At 42.8% G+C, this 16,888-nt stretch overlaps 1 protein-coding gene across 3 annotated transcripts; it reads right to left on the bottom strand.

The window, feature by feature from the left end:
• Positions 1-2,764: 2,764 nt before the first annotated feature.
• On the bottom strand, positions 2,765-15,086 carry tnfaip3 (tumor necrosis factor, alpha-induced protein 3). 3 transcript variants are annotated; one of them, XM_067515657.1, is made up of 9 exons: positions 14,832-15,086; positions 12,614-13,012; positions 8,498-8,688; positions 8,190-8,331; positions 7,615-7,785; positions 7,319-7,499; positions 6,103-7,073; positions 5,723-5,928; positions 2,765-5,545 (listed from the first exon to the last, which is right to left on the bottom strand). In XM_067515657.1, exons 2-9 carry the CDS (start codon positions 12,918-12,920, stop codon positions 5,270-5,272), a joined length of 2,445 nt encoding a protein of 814 aa, XP_067371758.1. In that variant the 5' UTR covers positions 12,921-13,012; positions 14,832-15,086; the 3' UTR covers positions 2,765-5,269. The 3 variants fall into 3 exon arrangements, with proteins under 3 accessions (XP_067371758.1, XP_067371767.1, XP_067371776.1); XM_067515666.1 differs by lacking the exon at positions 14,832-15,086 and adding an exon at positions 14,515-14,791; XM_067515675.1 differs by lacking the exon at positions 7,615-7,785.
• Positions 15,087-16,888: the final 1,802 nt, after the last annotated feature.

Below are 16,888 nucleotides of genomic sequence, written 5' to 3'. Positions count from 1 at the left end.
CCCACAGGTAGGATGTCAGTTAGAAGAGAAGGAGAAATTCTGGATTGGCTCTAGTGAACAGAGCCATTCCAGATTCTTCCAGACGAGACAGGAACAAAGGTGAAATATAAGAGCAGAGGTAGAAGCACTCAGGTGGACTACATCTTGTGTAGACGTTGTAATCTGAAAGAGATCAGTGACTGTAAAGTATTGGTAGGGGAGAGTCTAGAGTAGACAGGAGTACAGGACGTTGAAGAGGATAAAGAGTGGAAAGGCAGTTGGTCCTGATGACATACCTGTGGAGGTATGGCGGTAGGAGAGGTGGCAGTAGAGTTTCTGACTAGTTTGTTTAACAAGATCTTGGAGAGTGAGAGGATCCCCGAGCAATGGAGGAGAAGTGTACTGGTGCCTATTTTTAAGAACAAGGGAGATGTGCAGAGCTGTGGCAACTACGGAGGAATAAAGCTGATGAGCCACACAATGAAGTTGTGGGAAAGAGTAGTGGAAGCTCGGCTAAGGGCAGAGGTGAGCATTTGTGAGTGGTAATGTTTTTATGCCTAGAAAGAGTACAACAAATGCAGTATTTGCTTTTAGGATGCTGATGGAGAAGTACAGACTGGGTCACAGGGAGTTGCACTGTGTCTTCATAGATTTAGAGAAAGCGTATGACAAGGTGCCGAGAGAAGAGCTGTGGTATTGTATGAGAAAGTCTGGAGTGGCAGAGAAGTATGTTAGAGTGGTGCAGGACATGTATGAGTGCTGTAAGACTGTGGTGAGGTGTGTTGTAGGTGTGACAGGGGAGTTTAAGGTGGAGTTGGGTCTGCATCAAGGATCGGCACTGAGCCCCTTCTTGTTTGCTCTGGTGATGGACAGGCTGACAGATGAGGTTAGACAGGAATCTCCGTGGACTATGATGTTTGCAGATGACATTGTGATCTGTAGTAAGAGCAGGGAGCAGGTGGAGGAAAATCTAGAAAAGTGGAGGTCTGCTCTGGAAAACAGAGGAATGAAGCTTAGCCGCAGCAAGACAAAATACATGTGTGTCAATGAGAGGGACCCAGGTGGAACGATGAGGTTACAGGGAGCAGAGGTGAAGAAGGTGCAGGACTTTAAGTACTCAGAAGTCAGAAAGTCAAGAGGAAGACTAAAGATGAGATTTATGGCTGTAGGGAGAGAGGACATGAAGTTAGTTGGAGTGAGAGAAGAGGATACAGAGGACAGGGTTAGATGGAGGCAGTATGTACAGTATGTGTATGTATGTCTATCATACAGAGTGGTTTGTTGACTCCAAGACTCCCAAATATAAAGTCAGACTTTATTTTAAAAAAATCATGCTATAAACTTTTTTAAAACTTGAATAATTTATTATTGTTTTTATCTCTAATGGGTTTGACCAACCTTATCCACTGTACTCATGTTAAATGTATTCTTGTATACACATGCAAGATAATTTGTTTGAGAAAGTTGAGATGTTACTCATGTTGTCCTTGTAGTTACAAAAACCGACATCACTGACAAACTTTGGAAACACTTATTATACACAGGACTTTTCAGACATTTAAATGGACTGGTTGCGCCAGGAAGGCCTTCCAGTGTAAAAACTGTGCCAAATCAACATGCGGACAAATGATCCCCTGTGGTGACCCTGAATGTACGAGATAAGCTGAAAGGACAAAAAAAAATGGACAGTATGTCTCCTGACTGCAACTTTCTGCATTTATCCTCATTTAAAAACAGATCTGTGGTAAAGAAAATTAGAAATTTTGGCTGGTCCTTTTAACTACTGTGTTTGCTTCACATAAGTACTTTATATGACAAATGGGACAGTTTACTGCACCATAGCAGTAAAATAGTCTCATTAGGTATAAAAACGCTTGTCTGCAAAAGAACAGTTATACTAGGGAGTGTTTGCATGCTGGGGTATTTCCAGGAAACCACATCAGCCTACAAATTTGACTGTGGTGGGGGCTGTAGGTGGATGTGAAAGCCCATGCAGTCACACAGTTGTTAAATGTCACCTCTGCCCTGCCATATATGCCACATTATGTTATATGTATATATAATTATAACAATTCCCCACATGTCACTGCCATAACTCCTCTTGCTCCAAACTCCCCCCTCCCACTGCACAATCTATCCTCCTTAGTTAAGTGTTTTTATATGAGGGTGGGGGTTCCCATTTATTTTTCTTTTTAAGACACCCTGACCTATGGCTGGAAAAAACTGAATAATGGCAAAAAAAAAAGCACCTAAGAAAACCTCATCATTTGAACTGTTTTTGTATGGAAATGTGTAAAGATGAGAAAAGACAAAGAACAATGGAGGCGGAGAAAATTTAAAAAAAGAGCTAACCCAGTTAGACATGGGAAAATTGGTGCACTCTGCAACATCTGAACCAGGCTTCAGTGATCAGTTATCTGATGGCTTTTGCAGCCCCCACTGCACTTCCTATACTGGAGATGGATATGGTGCCGATACTGAGCAAATGCATTTTAGCCGAAAAAGTCTTAGGCAACATACAGTGGAGCAGGGAGAGGCAATGCTGTAATGAGAGTGCAATGTTGAGTGCACACAAACATGATGCATGTGCAAGTGCTTGTAGGGTAACACTCCTAGTTGTATCAAATGCACATGCTCTGTGATAGTGGAAGTACACACACACACACACCTTTTCCTCTCCATCTTCATCAGTGTCTTTCATGTGCTCTCATTCTTAGTCTCTCTCTCTCACACACACACACACCCACACACAATAACTAAAGAGACAAGAACCACATTAGACAGATTTTAGATTTCTTAATAAAAATAATTCATTTAAGGACAACATATAAATAATTATTGAATCACACAATACAGATATTTTGATATGAATAAATACTTAACAAATAAAACCAGGTTTTTTTCATACAATACCCTATTGTCAAAAGGTCACACAAAGAAACTTCCACACTGTTTGCATGTTTTGTTACACCTTCTGCTCTTAAGTGGATGCTCGTCCTACTGTTGGAATGTCCCTAAGCGAGTCGGCGTCCTAAATGCCTCAGCAGCTTAGACAAGTCATGTGCAACTTATGTGATCTTCTCCTGGACAAACTCAGCCAGAACCCTGTTAACTGGTCCTGTTGAGCTGACCGCTAATTGGCCTTTATTTGATTAAGGTTTGTCAAGAGGTGATTAAAGCACACAGAGATCTACGTACAGGCCATCAACATGTGGGCTGGCCTAACAGCTTTAGATACAGTTGAATGAAAAGGCAGACCGAGAGCCTGTTTGTCAATGTTTTTCTAACTAGAGCCACAGATGGACATCTGCCTACTGCTGTGGAATTCTTTAGCAGAGATTAGAGGAGGGGTGAACTGTTCCAGCTGATATCACATTTGAGTTACTTTGTTAAATGTTTTACATTTGAGGTTATCTCTGTAGATAAAGATTTCCTTGTATTTTAATAAAACAGGCAAAACAAATGGTGCATATTTTGGGATTTTCAATGACATAAAGATTAGTCTGTGGTGACACAGAATTGGAGATGTCTATCTGTAGCACTCCAGTTAGTTTCAAATGGTCCAGGCTCATTTTTGAGGAGGTAACAACAACTGTTTGGAGATTGATGGCACATGTATTCTTTTTTTTTCTTTTGGCTTAAAAAGAAATATATCAAAATACATTTAAAAATGCCAAAACAATTAAAAAAACAAACAAACAAAAAAACAGGAATGTCAGTTTTGCGTATTTCAGATGTACACATTTGTGCACTGTGTGTGTTGGTGATGAGGCATCAGGTTGGAAGGTCCTATAATATGGACCAAGATCCATATTCACAAAAGCATTTTATATAGGTGGGAGCACTGACAGAATCAGGCCCCTCTGGTCCATAAAATTTCAATCACTACTTAAAGGCAAAACTTATCGAGGATCAGCCCCAATACTGTGCTGTTGCAACAACAGCACGAAACACATTCATATAAACAAGATTAGCAATGGGATTGTTCTCTGAAGTTTTGAAATTGTCACCTTGGCACATCCAGTGGGGTGGAGCAGAGGGGAATGCATTTTTCTATGTGTTTGTTTACCTACACATCACCTCAGGCTCAGGTGGGGTGCGTACAATCTCACAGAGCTGTGTTGCCATGTGCATGTGTGTGCATAAGTGAGTATGTAATGATAGGGTGAATAATCATCCAGGCTTCACTCGTCATCATGTTCTCAGTTCTCTACATAGCTGGCAATCCCCTTCTCGCAGAACTGGAGCTTCTACATTTGCGTGCGAATGTGTAGGTAGGTATCTGAGAGCCTGTGTCTATGCGTTTCTAGGTGCTTAAGTGGTCAGTAAACAGGAAAACAACATCCAAGGCAACAGATCTGTTTTGGAGGAGAAGAGGGGAAATAAAACAAAGGAAAGGAGGAATACAAAGCGAATACATCCTGTGTCGACTGTGTTCTCTGCCTTCTGCCCACTGACAATGCCAGCATGTAGGCTACAATGGAGAGGCTTGTTTTTCTGTACATGTAGCACCAAAACTAGCAGGGGCCCAGCCTGTCTGTCTTGCACTGTCTGGACACATGACCTGTACTCACTTTTCATATTAGCCAATTCACAATTTTAACTCCATACGAGATAACAAATTTTCTTAGCAAAATTGTATTTAGAGATGACATAACTTTTGGAGAGTATTGAGTACGATTTATTTTCACAGATTGGTTGCTGGGCTTCCCCAACTACTGCATCCCTCACTCTACAGAGCAAATGCTAGACAGACAGGCAGACAGATACACAGATGGATTAAGACAAAGACTGATGAGGGGTATAAATCCTTGGCTGTGGTCTAGAAAGCAATGTCAGATGCTTCTCCTTATGTGAACATACAATCATTTTGTCTGGCACTACGTACCTCTAAATACATATTGTACACAAGAGCAAAGTCGGTTGTTCTGACATGTTGCCAAACCTCCCACCGTGTAAGTGCACAGGGCACATCAGATGATGATAATTGCACAAAGAGGTATTCTGTAGGCCATGTCTACAGCAAGCACACACACACAAACACACACACACACATACATACACACATACATACACTCCCCCCCACATACACACACTCTCTTTTCACATTCTACATGGGGGGTATAAATTTCAGGCCATAAGGTTACTAGTTAGTCACTAGCTAGTTAGTAAGTTGGTTAGTTAGTATCAGAGGTGCATTGACTGGCATGGGGCGCCCACCGTAGGGCAGCGGCTCTAGCGTGCTAGCAATGTGTCATCACTGTTGTAGAGTGCGTGGGTGAGTATGTGGTCAGCCGCGGTAAATCTGTTTGAAGTGGTAACACTCATTGCAGTAGCCCTGTTTCTCTTGGTTGGCATAGTGGTCGCAGCCTTGAGTCCGGCAACGTTGCTTGGACTTTTCCTTGGGCGCCTGCGCCCGCCTGCCCGCCTCTCTGCCCTGACCGCGTGTGTGGCACTCTGGGCAGAGGTCTGTGCAACCTGGAGACACATTACTGCAGCCACTCCGCCGGCACTGAGTCTGGGTCTGGGATTGCTGCGAAGATCTGGGTTTGGCTGCTCGGTCACGCTTTTTATGCAGAAATGGGGAGCAAAGACAAAGGGGAGAAAGGTCACTTGGCAATTTGCAGGATAATCCAAGAGTGGAAAAAAGGCAGTAAGAATCACAGTAAAAAGACACAGGAAAGACAAGATGCAACCAACAGATTACAGCAAGATAAACAAGACTTTTATGACAGACCCCTACCATGACTAGAGGAGGGGAGTGTGGCGTGCGATGTGCCACTTGGTTGAGCCGCGCGCTTTGTTCTTTGACGTAGCACTTGTCGCAGTAGCCCTCTAGCATTGTCTTGCCAACCGCACCACACCCAGTCCCACGACACCGTGATGCGTTCTGGAAGCCTGCCTCCAAACCATGCCGGCTCTGGACCGGGGCAGGAGGAGGGGTCAGGTCTGGAACAGAGAACATAAGTAATCACTCCATATCCAAATAAACACTGCACAACAATTATTTCCACAATGGAAAATATGTTTGCAACATAGATTGTTACAATTTAAGATTAGGACTTAAGATATTCTTTGACTTCACATGAAAGAGACATTTAATGGTTTAGTTTTAGGACTTACGGTGGTTAGTCTGATAGTCTACGTAGCAAATAGTGCAGAAACCCAATTTTTCTGGCGTCCCAAAGAACTGGCAGCCAGATCTTTTGCAAGGTCGAGCCAGAGGGGTTTGCCAGGCGGAAGTATGCCCTGGCGTTATGGTGAGGCACGGTCGCTCAGTGTCCCTGGCCTGACTCCAAGCTGAAGCCGAGGCCTCAGTCCTGGGGTTACTCTGCTGTGGCTCTCCCCTTTCTGGAGCCTGCTGCTTCTGCATGCAGGGTGGACACAGGCCATTGAATATCCTGAACACCTCCTGTCTACACATGCTGCAGCGCTCTGTCTCTGTCTCACAGGCACCCCACTGGGGAACTATTGGCCCCCCATTTGGGCCTGGGAGTCCTGTAGCAGCCGTTCCAGCCCCAGGGGGTCCATGGTTCTGCCTGGAGTTAAAACAACGCTCACAAAGACCATCATGCTCCACACTAAGGGTGAAGAGGCAGCCAATTGTCTTGCACTTCATGGCATGAGTCTCACTGTACAGGCTGAGGCTGGGAGCAGTGGGTGGGGCTGATCGGGGGCTGGATAGCACCACCCCTTTCCCAGATGAAGAGGATGGGGGACTACTGCTTCGCACTCCTCTGGAGCTCACCTCAGTCTCTGATCCCCCTGTCACACCTACTCCACCTTGTACTCCTCCTCCCTTGGTCTGTACAACCCCTTCTATCCTCGCTCCTCCACCAACAGTGGCCTGTCGCTTCTCGAAGCATTCGTGACAATGAGGCTGTGTGTCCACAGAGACATAGAAGGTGCATCTTGGTGTGGCACAGCGGATCTCAATGAGGGAGAGCTGAGAGACAGAGAACGGGGGTGGGCGCTGTGGCTGTGCGGCCCATGCCTGCTCCTTGTCTTCCTGCCAGCGCTGGTACTCGTGGTTGACAAGCTGTAGGTAGTCCTCCATCAGGTTCATATCTTCAGGGAGATTCCCCTCATCCAAGCTTTGGACAGAGACATAAAAAGTTTTTTGTAATTTTAGAATTTCTCAGTTAAATTCTAAGTTAACAAAGTTGTTGTGATCAGTGTACTGACTTGAATTGAATTATACCAGCATAACATAGTTATAACAGCATAATCTAATAAAAAAGTTAAGTATGAGTTGCAACATGCACTGGGATATCATATTTTTTGCGTTTTCTCTCAAATTTTGTGAATTTAGTGGACAGATCTTATAATTTGTAAGTACCGTGCAGCATTCATGATCCGGGTGGCATCGTAGCCCAAACCTATGATGGGAATCTCTATCAATAACAGGTACTCTTTGAGAAGCCGCTCTTTCTGCTGCTGTTCTTTCTCCATCAGGAAGTGAACCTTTAGCTCCTCAAAGCCACTGCGCCCTGGGTTGATCAGCGGTACTGCTCGGATCTCTGGAAATATCAAACCAAGATGTTACACAGAATTATAAACATAAGTAAATACATATCAGGCTTCCTTAGTTCTACCTTTGTCATCCCAGCTACGCAACATCTTAGTGTTTCCTACCTGGGCCACTGTCTTTGATAGTGATGAGGGGCGCAAAGTGCTGTGAGTCGTACCCAAGCACTATTGGGTATTTGTAGCACTCTGTAGGTTCCCAGTGTAGAGGCAGATAAATCCCACCCACATTCAAAGGAGAGATGGAGGACCCAGATTTCATACTCCTGACCACCTGGTCTGTTTAAAGAATATCAATTCAGGATTTATTACTGATAAAAAAATATGGTCAAAGAACAAGTTAAATGTTTTTGTAGTATGAGACATATTGTTGGTATATGCAGGGCTAGAACAACAAACTTTACATTTCTGATCTCTTCTTTAAAAATAGCCTATACTGCTATTTCTTTCACTGTATTTGAACAATGTTGTAAAACGAATGACTGCTTATTTACGCACTACAACTGCAATTGGAAGATGATAAGCTGTAATCAAATACTAATAACATAAAAAACACAAACAGTAAAATGTTAAGGCAGGCTGAGGAGATACTTTTGCCTTTTCTATCACCAAAACACAAGACCAGAGAGTCTTTGAAGAATAACTAAAGAGCTATAAATATACTTATAATGACAAATGAGTACCTGCAATGACGATGATGGGTCTGCGAAGAATGTTAGAGAGGACGAAGATGTGAATATCTTCCAGAGAGTCAAACTGGAGGCCGTTGCTACTAGAGACCGGGGATGCCATTTTCACAATCTTGTCCCACTCCTCCTCCCAGTTCTGGGACAACACATAAAGCATTAGGAAATAAACTTGTGCTCATGTGTATAACAAATTTGATCTGCGTAAAGGTACTCAATTTACCGTCAACAAATCTAGTACAAGAATGCAAACTGCAGTCATCAAAATGTAAGCTTAACGCATGGATTTCATCTAAACGTCATACCGTGGTGGTGTATCGGAGTCCAGTCTGGGTGAATTCCTGCGACTGGAGCAGCTCTGCCTGAAAGCGAGCTTTAAAGACACCAGTGTCTGTCTCTTTCAAAACACCATGGAGGGCTTTTCGAAGCACCAGGTCTGTGTCCTGAACACCCAACATGTACTGAGAGGCTGCATGGAGCAAACAGTTTCCATCTCCTATAAACACAAACAAAAGAAGCAGTTAACACATTTGAGTTGCTAAGTACATGGGACACAAATTTCTAATTCTAATTTCTGTGCAGGTTCATGTGCACATGCAAATGTAATGAGAACACAGTATTGACAACAGACTACTGAAGTGTGCACACATGCAAGCGTAAAAAACAGGCTGGGGATTTCCAGGCTGTCAGGCCAGTTATTGCACTGGTATCACTATTATATTAACTATTATATGACCCCTAAGATGTCTGAAAGCCCAGTATGTACCAAGCTGATCTGAGGAAAAAAATTGGCCCTAATTTACCTGAAACAACAAAAATTTAAATACCACTCCTTTAGAACAATTTTTGCTTGTATTATCTCCAATAATATGTTTTCCATTTTCATATCAACAAAAACTACTTCCTCTTTAATACACTTACCAGCTAGGTTTCTCAAAATGCAGTTGTGCGTGATACGATGAACAAATAAAAACCTTGGAATTTTATTTAGTCTCCTATGGCAGCACTGGGTCTTTTTCTCATTGTGAAACATGATAGCTCATGTGTGTCAATGTGTGTATCTCTAAAAAAACCCTGTTGCCACAATAAACACAGGAATTTCCCAGTGCTAACTTCTGTCTTTTGTGTGTGTGTGTGTGTGTGTGTGTGTGTGTGTGTGTGTGTGTGTGTGTGTGTGTGTGTGTGTGTGTGTGTGTGTGTGTGTGTGTGTGTGTGTGTGTGTGTGTGTGTGTGTGTGTGTGTTTCCCTCTTATGCTCCAGACTCATCTGTACTACTCAGCTGGTCCTGGACTTTCCACAGGGGAGTGGTTTGGACTGGGTGGAATGTTATCTGTTTAACTACTGCTATCAACACCCAATGAAGGCTATGATTGACGAACACTGAGATAACACATTCACTCACATGCCCAAATGTCTTCAAATATACTGTAAGGTGCATACTCTTATCTATCTTCATTATCTGTTCACTTATGTTTACTTGACAAAGGTTCACACTCATCTGAAACATACACACCTTTCTCTGCATAATGTTGCAACATACAAAAACGAAACTTTCACACCAAGATATTCTAATCAAAGACTTGTTCACACTGCAAAAGTCTACATCTATACAGGAAAAAGCTATTTAAGTCACATTTAGGAAACAGTTTACCCGCACTACAGTGCCAGCATTCTAAATGTGTTTTGTCCAAGGTAAGCCACATCATGCCACAGGCCAAACTGTGATCAAATTTACCTGTGCTACATGTGATGACTGTAAAATGAGATATAGTGGGTTTCATTCAAGCAATCATCCCGCTGTACCTTTTGAAAAAAAAAACAAAAAAAACATCTGCCTCTATTTCAGACTAGCTAGCTGTTGTTGCATTTCTGCGCTCTTGCATCACTCTCAACAAAAACATAAAATGAACAGTTCTCTAGTGAGAAAAGGCATCCTCAACAGCACCACCCTCAGCTGAGATACTTGGACAGGCATACGAAGATAGTCACAAATGCAGAAGCACACATGTATGATCAGTTCCTCTTGTGCACAAAAACACACAGACTTTTGACCCGGAATTGAGCTGCTTGACAACTAAGGATGAAAGACAGTCTTTTGGTCCCATCAGTCTATATATAGACACTTCCTCTGTATTAAGCTGGGACACGTCCTGAAAACACATCAGCAAAGAACCGGACTAAATCCTCATCTTGTTGCAAACCAGGTGACACAAGCGTGCAATGTTGTGCTTTCCAGAAGGACTTCAGCTCTGAGTCACGCATCATCCACTATTCCACTACTTGTCTGTCAGCTGTCTAGTGAGAATAATCCAGCTAAACACATCCCCGGCCAAGACTATTGTTGCTACAGAAATCAAAAGGACTAAAGTGTTTAATAGAAAGTAATGTGCGTACATCCCTAAAAAGAGAGACTCATGCTTGTTGAACAGAACACCGTGGGAGTGTGTGTGCCCTTGCTGCTACTCCAGTATGTAGAGTCAGTGTATTGTAGCTGAACAAATCCTGCCTGTCGGGGACACATGACAGACATGGGATGCTGTTTGGGAAAAACCCTCGGATGCATCGCAGACATTCAAGACAGAACATTCACTGAATTTCAATTATGCGTTTCTTCACTGGGTGGAGAAATTGCATGGAAAAAGAAAAAGGGTATGGCCCCATTATTTTAATTGCTAGTGAAGTGAAGGTTTTATGAGGATCAGTTGTATTTCTTATGGTAGCCTAGAGATTATATTTAGAAAGACTGAAACAAGGTTTAAACTTTTTTAAATTCAAATAGATCGACAGGATTTGAGAAGAGAATGATCTTCCAACAGTGTTGTGAATCTGAGAGGCTTGATTTACACAACTTGCTCTGACCGGACCATCACTTACAGACTTCGACTATTTCTCATGTTCTGAGTGTGTGTGTCTGCTAAGCTCCAGTGACTCAGCAGCATTTGGTACTCTATATGTGTGAGTGTGTGTGTGTGTGTCCGTCCTCTGCTCAAAGTCATGTCTGGGTCCTTCAGAGTTAGACAGCCTGGCTCCAAATTCTGTCTCATCTTTATGACATCACATTCACAAGCCAGGAAATTCCATCCATCCAGGTTACTGGCAGCAAAAGTCAATTCAGGGGTCTTTCTGAAGAGGAACAATGTGCTGATGCTAGTTACAGTAACTAGTTTAGTCACTACAAACCTCTAAACCAGAAAGGCCACTCGCAAAGATACTATTTACGAAAAACAACCACGGGGACACAAAACAGCCAGCAAGTTCCTCATCCATCCAGTAACTGTTCAAAGTAAATTCTGAGATGAAATCGATATAGGAATTTCTCAGTGCTGTGTGTTAATTGCATCCTGTGAGAAAATAATAAACTATTTCCTCTGGAAACTCACATGTTAAAGATAAACAACACAAAAGCAGTTTTATTTCCGCTTCCTTTCTCTGTTTTGAATGCTATGGTTGATGTTTCCCTTCAAAGGACGTTTTTTTTCCCATCATCTAAAAATAGAGATTAGTCCTAAGTGCACACCAGATGTGTTTAAATGACGGCAGTATATGTAAAACACAATGAGACATAGCTGGATGTGTTCACATTGGATTTTACAAGCCACATTGAGTGGTGACCCATCTAAGCATCATAAACCCCAAGTCAATCAACCAGGTGGGGAGCTTAAGGTAGATTTTTTTTTTACGTTTTAAGAACCACAGGCATTCAGACTCCTTGCACGCCTACACAGAAAAAGAGGGGACGTGCCCCTAAAGTTGTAAATGAAAAACTGGAAATAGTCAGTTCTGAAACATCGACAGTAAATAACAGTCCTACATGTGACGCCAGAGAATTTCCCAGTATAGAGCTATGATCAAAAGTAATCAGGCCCAATTCTGAATGTTTGCCGGGCCTGGGATGTTCCCGCGTTACAACATCCACGTAACAGAAAACATGACTTAGCAATGGTAGTGACTGAATTCAAACACTCAGCTCCGCACAGTAAAACCAAGGGGGCTGCTGAATGAGTGTATGTGAAAGCGGAACCTGTATCCCTCGATTGTTGTCATTTACAGTAACCCTGCTTGTGAGTAATGAGATCTAAAAATTTACATATCAAATAGCCTTGACTCATAGATACACAGCTCACCAATCAGTGAAAATGAAACAAAAGCAAAATATGTCCTCAAGCCCATACCTAAAAAGATGGTGATAGTTCCTGAAATCCAGGAACGAATGTTCGACATCAGTTCTGGTTTAAATGCTACCAGAAATGTCTGCTTCAAAAACCACTAATATTAACCTGTGGTAAATGCCCCAAAACTCCTCATAATTTGTTTCCATATTCATAGTGCTTCACACAAGAGTAAGATAATGGCAGAAAGCTAATTTACCAGAGATGCCAGATTCTGTTAGACTACCTAAACAGGAGCTAGGTTTTTCTTACCATTGGTACGTAAAGGCACCATCTTCTTCACCTCCCGACACCAGTTGAGCTTCTTCTCCTGCTCCAATGAAATCTGCATGGCTCGGTCCAGGATGGCAGCCTGCACCACCTCCCTGAAAGCCTGCGGGAAATGGTTCATGGCGATCATCTCCAGCGTGTACCGGTGCATACTCCGCAGGTGGTGCATCAGGCCTCCACTGGCAGATGGCTTCAACACGTCATTGGGGACTCGCTGACGGATCTTCACCGCCTTCAGCAGGTTGGAGACAAACAGGAATTTGGGGAGGAAGTTCTGACCCTGTGACATGGCGGATAGTTGGCCAAGTGAATGGAAGGCGGGGAGGAAGAGGAGAAGGAGAGGGGGAGGAGGGACCAACCGCCAATGCTCGAACGTGAAAACTGGATAGAGAGAAGCAGAGTGGATATGTTATTTTACAGGAATGAAAGTAGGAAACAACAGAACAAATTGGTCTGGAAATTTTCACTAAAGATTCCCCTCCCTTATTAATTGAGACTTAAGAGATCTTAATTTACAGCTTGCTTGGGAAACCACCCAGCACACAGGATCATCCCACTACAGAGACTTTTGGGGGTTTTTTTGAGTGGAGATTCTGGTAGGCCAAAATGAATAAAGTACAAAAAGAACCCTTTGTATCCTTGTTTTATCATTAATTCTTCTTTTTTGTCTTAATGGTTTTTGAGACCTTCCCCCAACAGGGCATACCACTGAGCTCAAAGTCTTCTGGTGCTTTCTAGATATCAACTGAAGACCAGCTCCCAGGCTGCCTGGGAGGTCACACACAGACGTCCCCAAGCCTTTTTCCTAGTTCACACCTTTGTCAGCCTGCATTAAATCTTACACAGCTTTACACATAGTAAAGCTAGGAGTGATCACATTTTCAGCACGAGTGCCTGTGTGAAACTAGAGTTTGAGTGCGGATACCGCAACATTACCGTTCTCTGTATCAGTATGTTTTCATAGATTTTTTTTCCATCTAGCGAATGTTAAATTGACTGCACGTTTCTACCTATTGGTACTTAAAACACTGCTTCTCATTTACCTATTCACACTCCCATCATAAACACACTGAGGAGTGAGCTGCTATGCAGCTGGCCAACACTCACTGGGAGCAACTATGTTAGGGTTCGGTGTGTTGCTCAAGGACACTTCGACAAAAGACCAGAGGAGCCGGGGATCGAACCACAAACCGGGGGGATTGGTGGATGACCGCTCTACTTCCTGTGCAACAGTCGCCCCAATGGCCCCAGTGGAATATGTAAAACCCCAATCAATCATTATTTAATGCATGTGACTACAAAATAATTTTCCTGCATAAAAGACAACCTAAAGTTTGCAAAGTTTCATGGTTTAAATCAGGACATTCCAATTTGAAGACTACATAAAAAAAAGATTTTAAGAAATTCTTTTAACCACGACTGTCAGCACATACAGCTGACAGGAAGTAGAAAGTGATGGTCAGCAAGTGTAGGCCTGGAGGTTGACTTCCCCAAACATCCTCAAACCAAACCGGTCTGACGCTGCCAGTCGGTGGACCACACACTTAAGTTCCCGATTGCAAACACCTGATAACTCGGCGAATAGTGGCCTCTTAGTCCCCTCACTAACCAAACAGCAGGAGCTGCAACAGCAGACTAGGCCACGCTAAAGGACAACTCTCTCACGAGGCACAGACAGCAGACACCTGGATGTCAGAGGGGGCACGCTGACTCCGATGGTTGATCTGCTGTTTGCTGTGTTGGCACCGCTGGCAGACTTTACGCAGACGGCGTAGTAGCACAGTGGTTGACGCTGCGGTTTTAAGTGTAGCCGGCTACACAAAAACACAATAACAGGAGACTTTGCTGACGTTAAAAGCTTACGTAATTCCAGTGACAACTACCTTTGAAACAATGTAACGTTCGATCGGCTCGCACAGCCCGGGGATCGAGACGCTGCTGCGGCGCTGACTGCACCTTCGGCCGTTTAAATGCCCTGTGATCCGCTGGAGGGGTGACGTCTTTGTAAACAATGGCTGTCAAAGCCACTGTCGTGAACAGCCTTCAAGCTTCCTCCATGTCCCCACAAACACGACCATACATTACTCAAGGCCCAAACGCGTTGTAGCCGCCAGGTCTCATCCCCTCACCGCCACCCCCTTTTTGGTAAGAAAAGCTGTCCACATGGGGGAGGCGCACGGCCGGAGGACGGGGGTCTTACCTGTGTAATATGTCGGGGTAATAACAAAGCCCTCTCGGATGCTCAGGCTAGTCCTCTCTCAGCCACTTCACTCAGCCTCACCGCAGCGGTCCTCGGCGCCATTCAATCTTCTCTTTCCTTCAGTATCAGCTCTATTTTGGAGTCTTCGCAGCTTGCGATACAGCTCAAAAGAGCACACACGTCCGCAAACGATAGTTTTTTAAAAAAAGGAAAAAGTCAAGGGGATTTCCACACGGGGACTTTCCGTCCACCCATTTTCCTTCTCAGTCACAACTGCAGTTACAGCTCCCCGCCGCCAGGGGTTGTCTATCTGTCTGACTCAATACTGAAAAGCATATCCCACCTACTGTGCACAAAGAAGCGTCACTGAGGGAGACAGACAGGTCGCGTCATCATCTATTTTGTGAGACAGCCTCAGAAATAAATCATTAACCTGCAACGAGACCAGACTCAGCGAATAAGAGAGGAAAACGAAAGAACAACTCTTCATTTGATCATAAGTAGATTGTGGCTATAAATGACTGCACGCAGGTTTGTATTTTTTCGTGTTTGCGTAACGATGAGTAGAGGCACTCAGTAAGATGGGGAGAAGACCCCAACCCCCCCCCTTAAGAACCTCTGTTACTGAAAAACTGCGAAGTGTTTGAATTTAAATCAGTGTGTACAGCAAGAAGAAGCATAAAGAATTATAGTTTGGGGGTTACTAGATTGGTAAATTATTAGATGCATTTTTGTAATCACAAAAAAAACATTATTAAAACAATGCTATGAGATTGACCCGTACTTCTTTTTCTTGCGTTAGATCTTACATATGCATTTAAATGTTTTGAAAAATTCACAAATTTGTTTTTTTCTTATATATATATGTTATAGAGCATAATCAGAGCATGAGGGGCTTTTCTGACTTTTCAATAACTTACTTACGTTTCGTAAATAAAATTAAATAAAATAATATTTTAGGCTAAACAACTTCAACATTCTGTGCCCAACTTTGTCAAAATACACAGATCCTTAAAGGCCAACATGGAAACATTTGATCAATTCAAAATCTAATTATGTGTATAACTCAACAACAGAAACTTGCAACATTGACTTTTAAAATAACATTAGATCACAAACATAAACTTTGCTGATATTTGGTGGACACAGGTGGAGTTGCTTGAGGTGGCCATCTCTCTCCCGAATGGCATCCTCGATTTACCCTATATAGTGATCGTGTTTTGACTGTTAGGAAATTAAGTGGGATTTCATTTCTTCTTTCAAGAAACGTCAGAAGTGAATATGCCGAATGAATTTACATTCATGTATCTTTTGTAAGTTTAGTTGTTAATTTTTTTTATTTAGTGTGCAGCCAACATGGACTTCTAATACACTAAGAAAAAACAGTAGCACGGGTGTAACCTCTGACAAGATCATAACTTATGTATATGTAAGTTTAAACTGCAAATGAAGAATCTTATGTGACAAATCCATCTAAATTGATTTTTTTAACAAAGAAACATGGCAACACCTGTGTAAGTGTAAACTGTGCACATTATTCACTTTTGATTAACTTTGTTTCTATGCTGCACTTGTTTTACATAATTTAGGTTTGTGCCAAGCGTAAACATACAATCTTCACACGTATAGAAAACACAGCATCCATCACCCGACATGCAGCTTTTATGCGGTTGTCAAAGTTAAAACCCTAGAAATCTATGTGTCAAATCACAGGCAGCTTTGTGCATCAGAGGCCTATGATGGGTAACGGGTTGTGTTATCAATGACAGCATGTGGAAGAGTACAGTAACTGTTTTCTGCGATCTAGCAGTACAAAAGCTACAACAGTAAAGCAGTCACAACTGTGTTTTTGTTCCTAGTACCACATTTGCTGGTGTTGCGTGTGTAAGCCTGATAGCGGAGATGCAGCAGCACGACTCATTTAGATGGTGTGAATGGAAAAATACCAGTTATTTTTGTGTGCTTGGCTGTATTGTCAACGTATATACAGTAGGTCCTTGTAGCTCATGTTTATGCCTTTAGTGAAACATCAGTCAGTATAAGGCCGATGTAAACCA

The sequence above is a fragment of the Channa argus genome, chromosome 1, assembly GCF_033026475.1.
Source record: "Channa argus isolate prfri chromosome 1, Channa argus male v1.0, whole genome shotgun sequence".
Lineage (NCBI taxonomy): Eukaryota > Metazoa > Chordata > Actinopteri > Anabantiformes > Channidae > Channa > Channa argus.
The sequence above is the reverse complement of the archived record's forward strand: the minus strand, read 5'-3'. Positions and strand labels throughout refer to the sequence as shown.

Coding starts and splice junctions, on each gene's coding strand:
- tnfaip3 (XM_067515657.1), bottom strand. CDS start 12,920: ATGTCACAGGGTCAGAACTTCCTCCCCAAATTCCTGTTTGTCTCCAAC. Junction 7,500..7,614: donor TATCAAAGACAGTGGCCCAG/GTAGGAAACACT, acceptor TGATATTTCCAG/AGATCCGAGCAGTACCGCTG. Junction 5,546..5,722: donor ACTCCCCTCCTCTAGTCATG/GTAGGGGTCTGT, acceptor CTGCATAAAAAG/CGTGACCGAGCAGCCAAACC.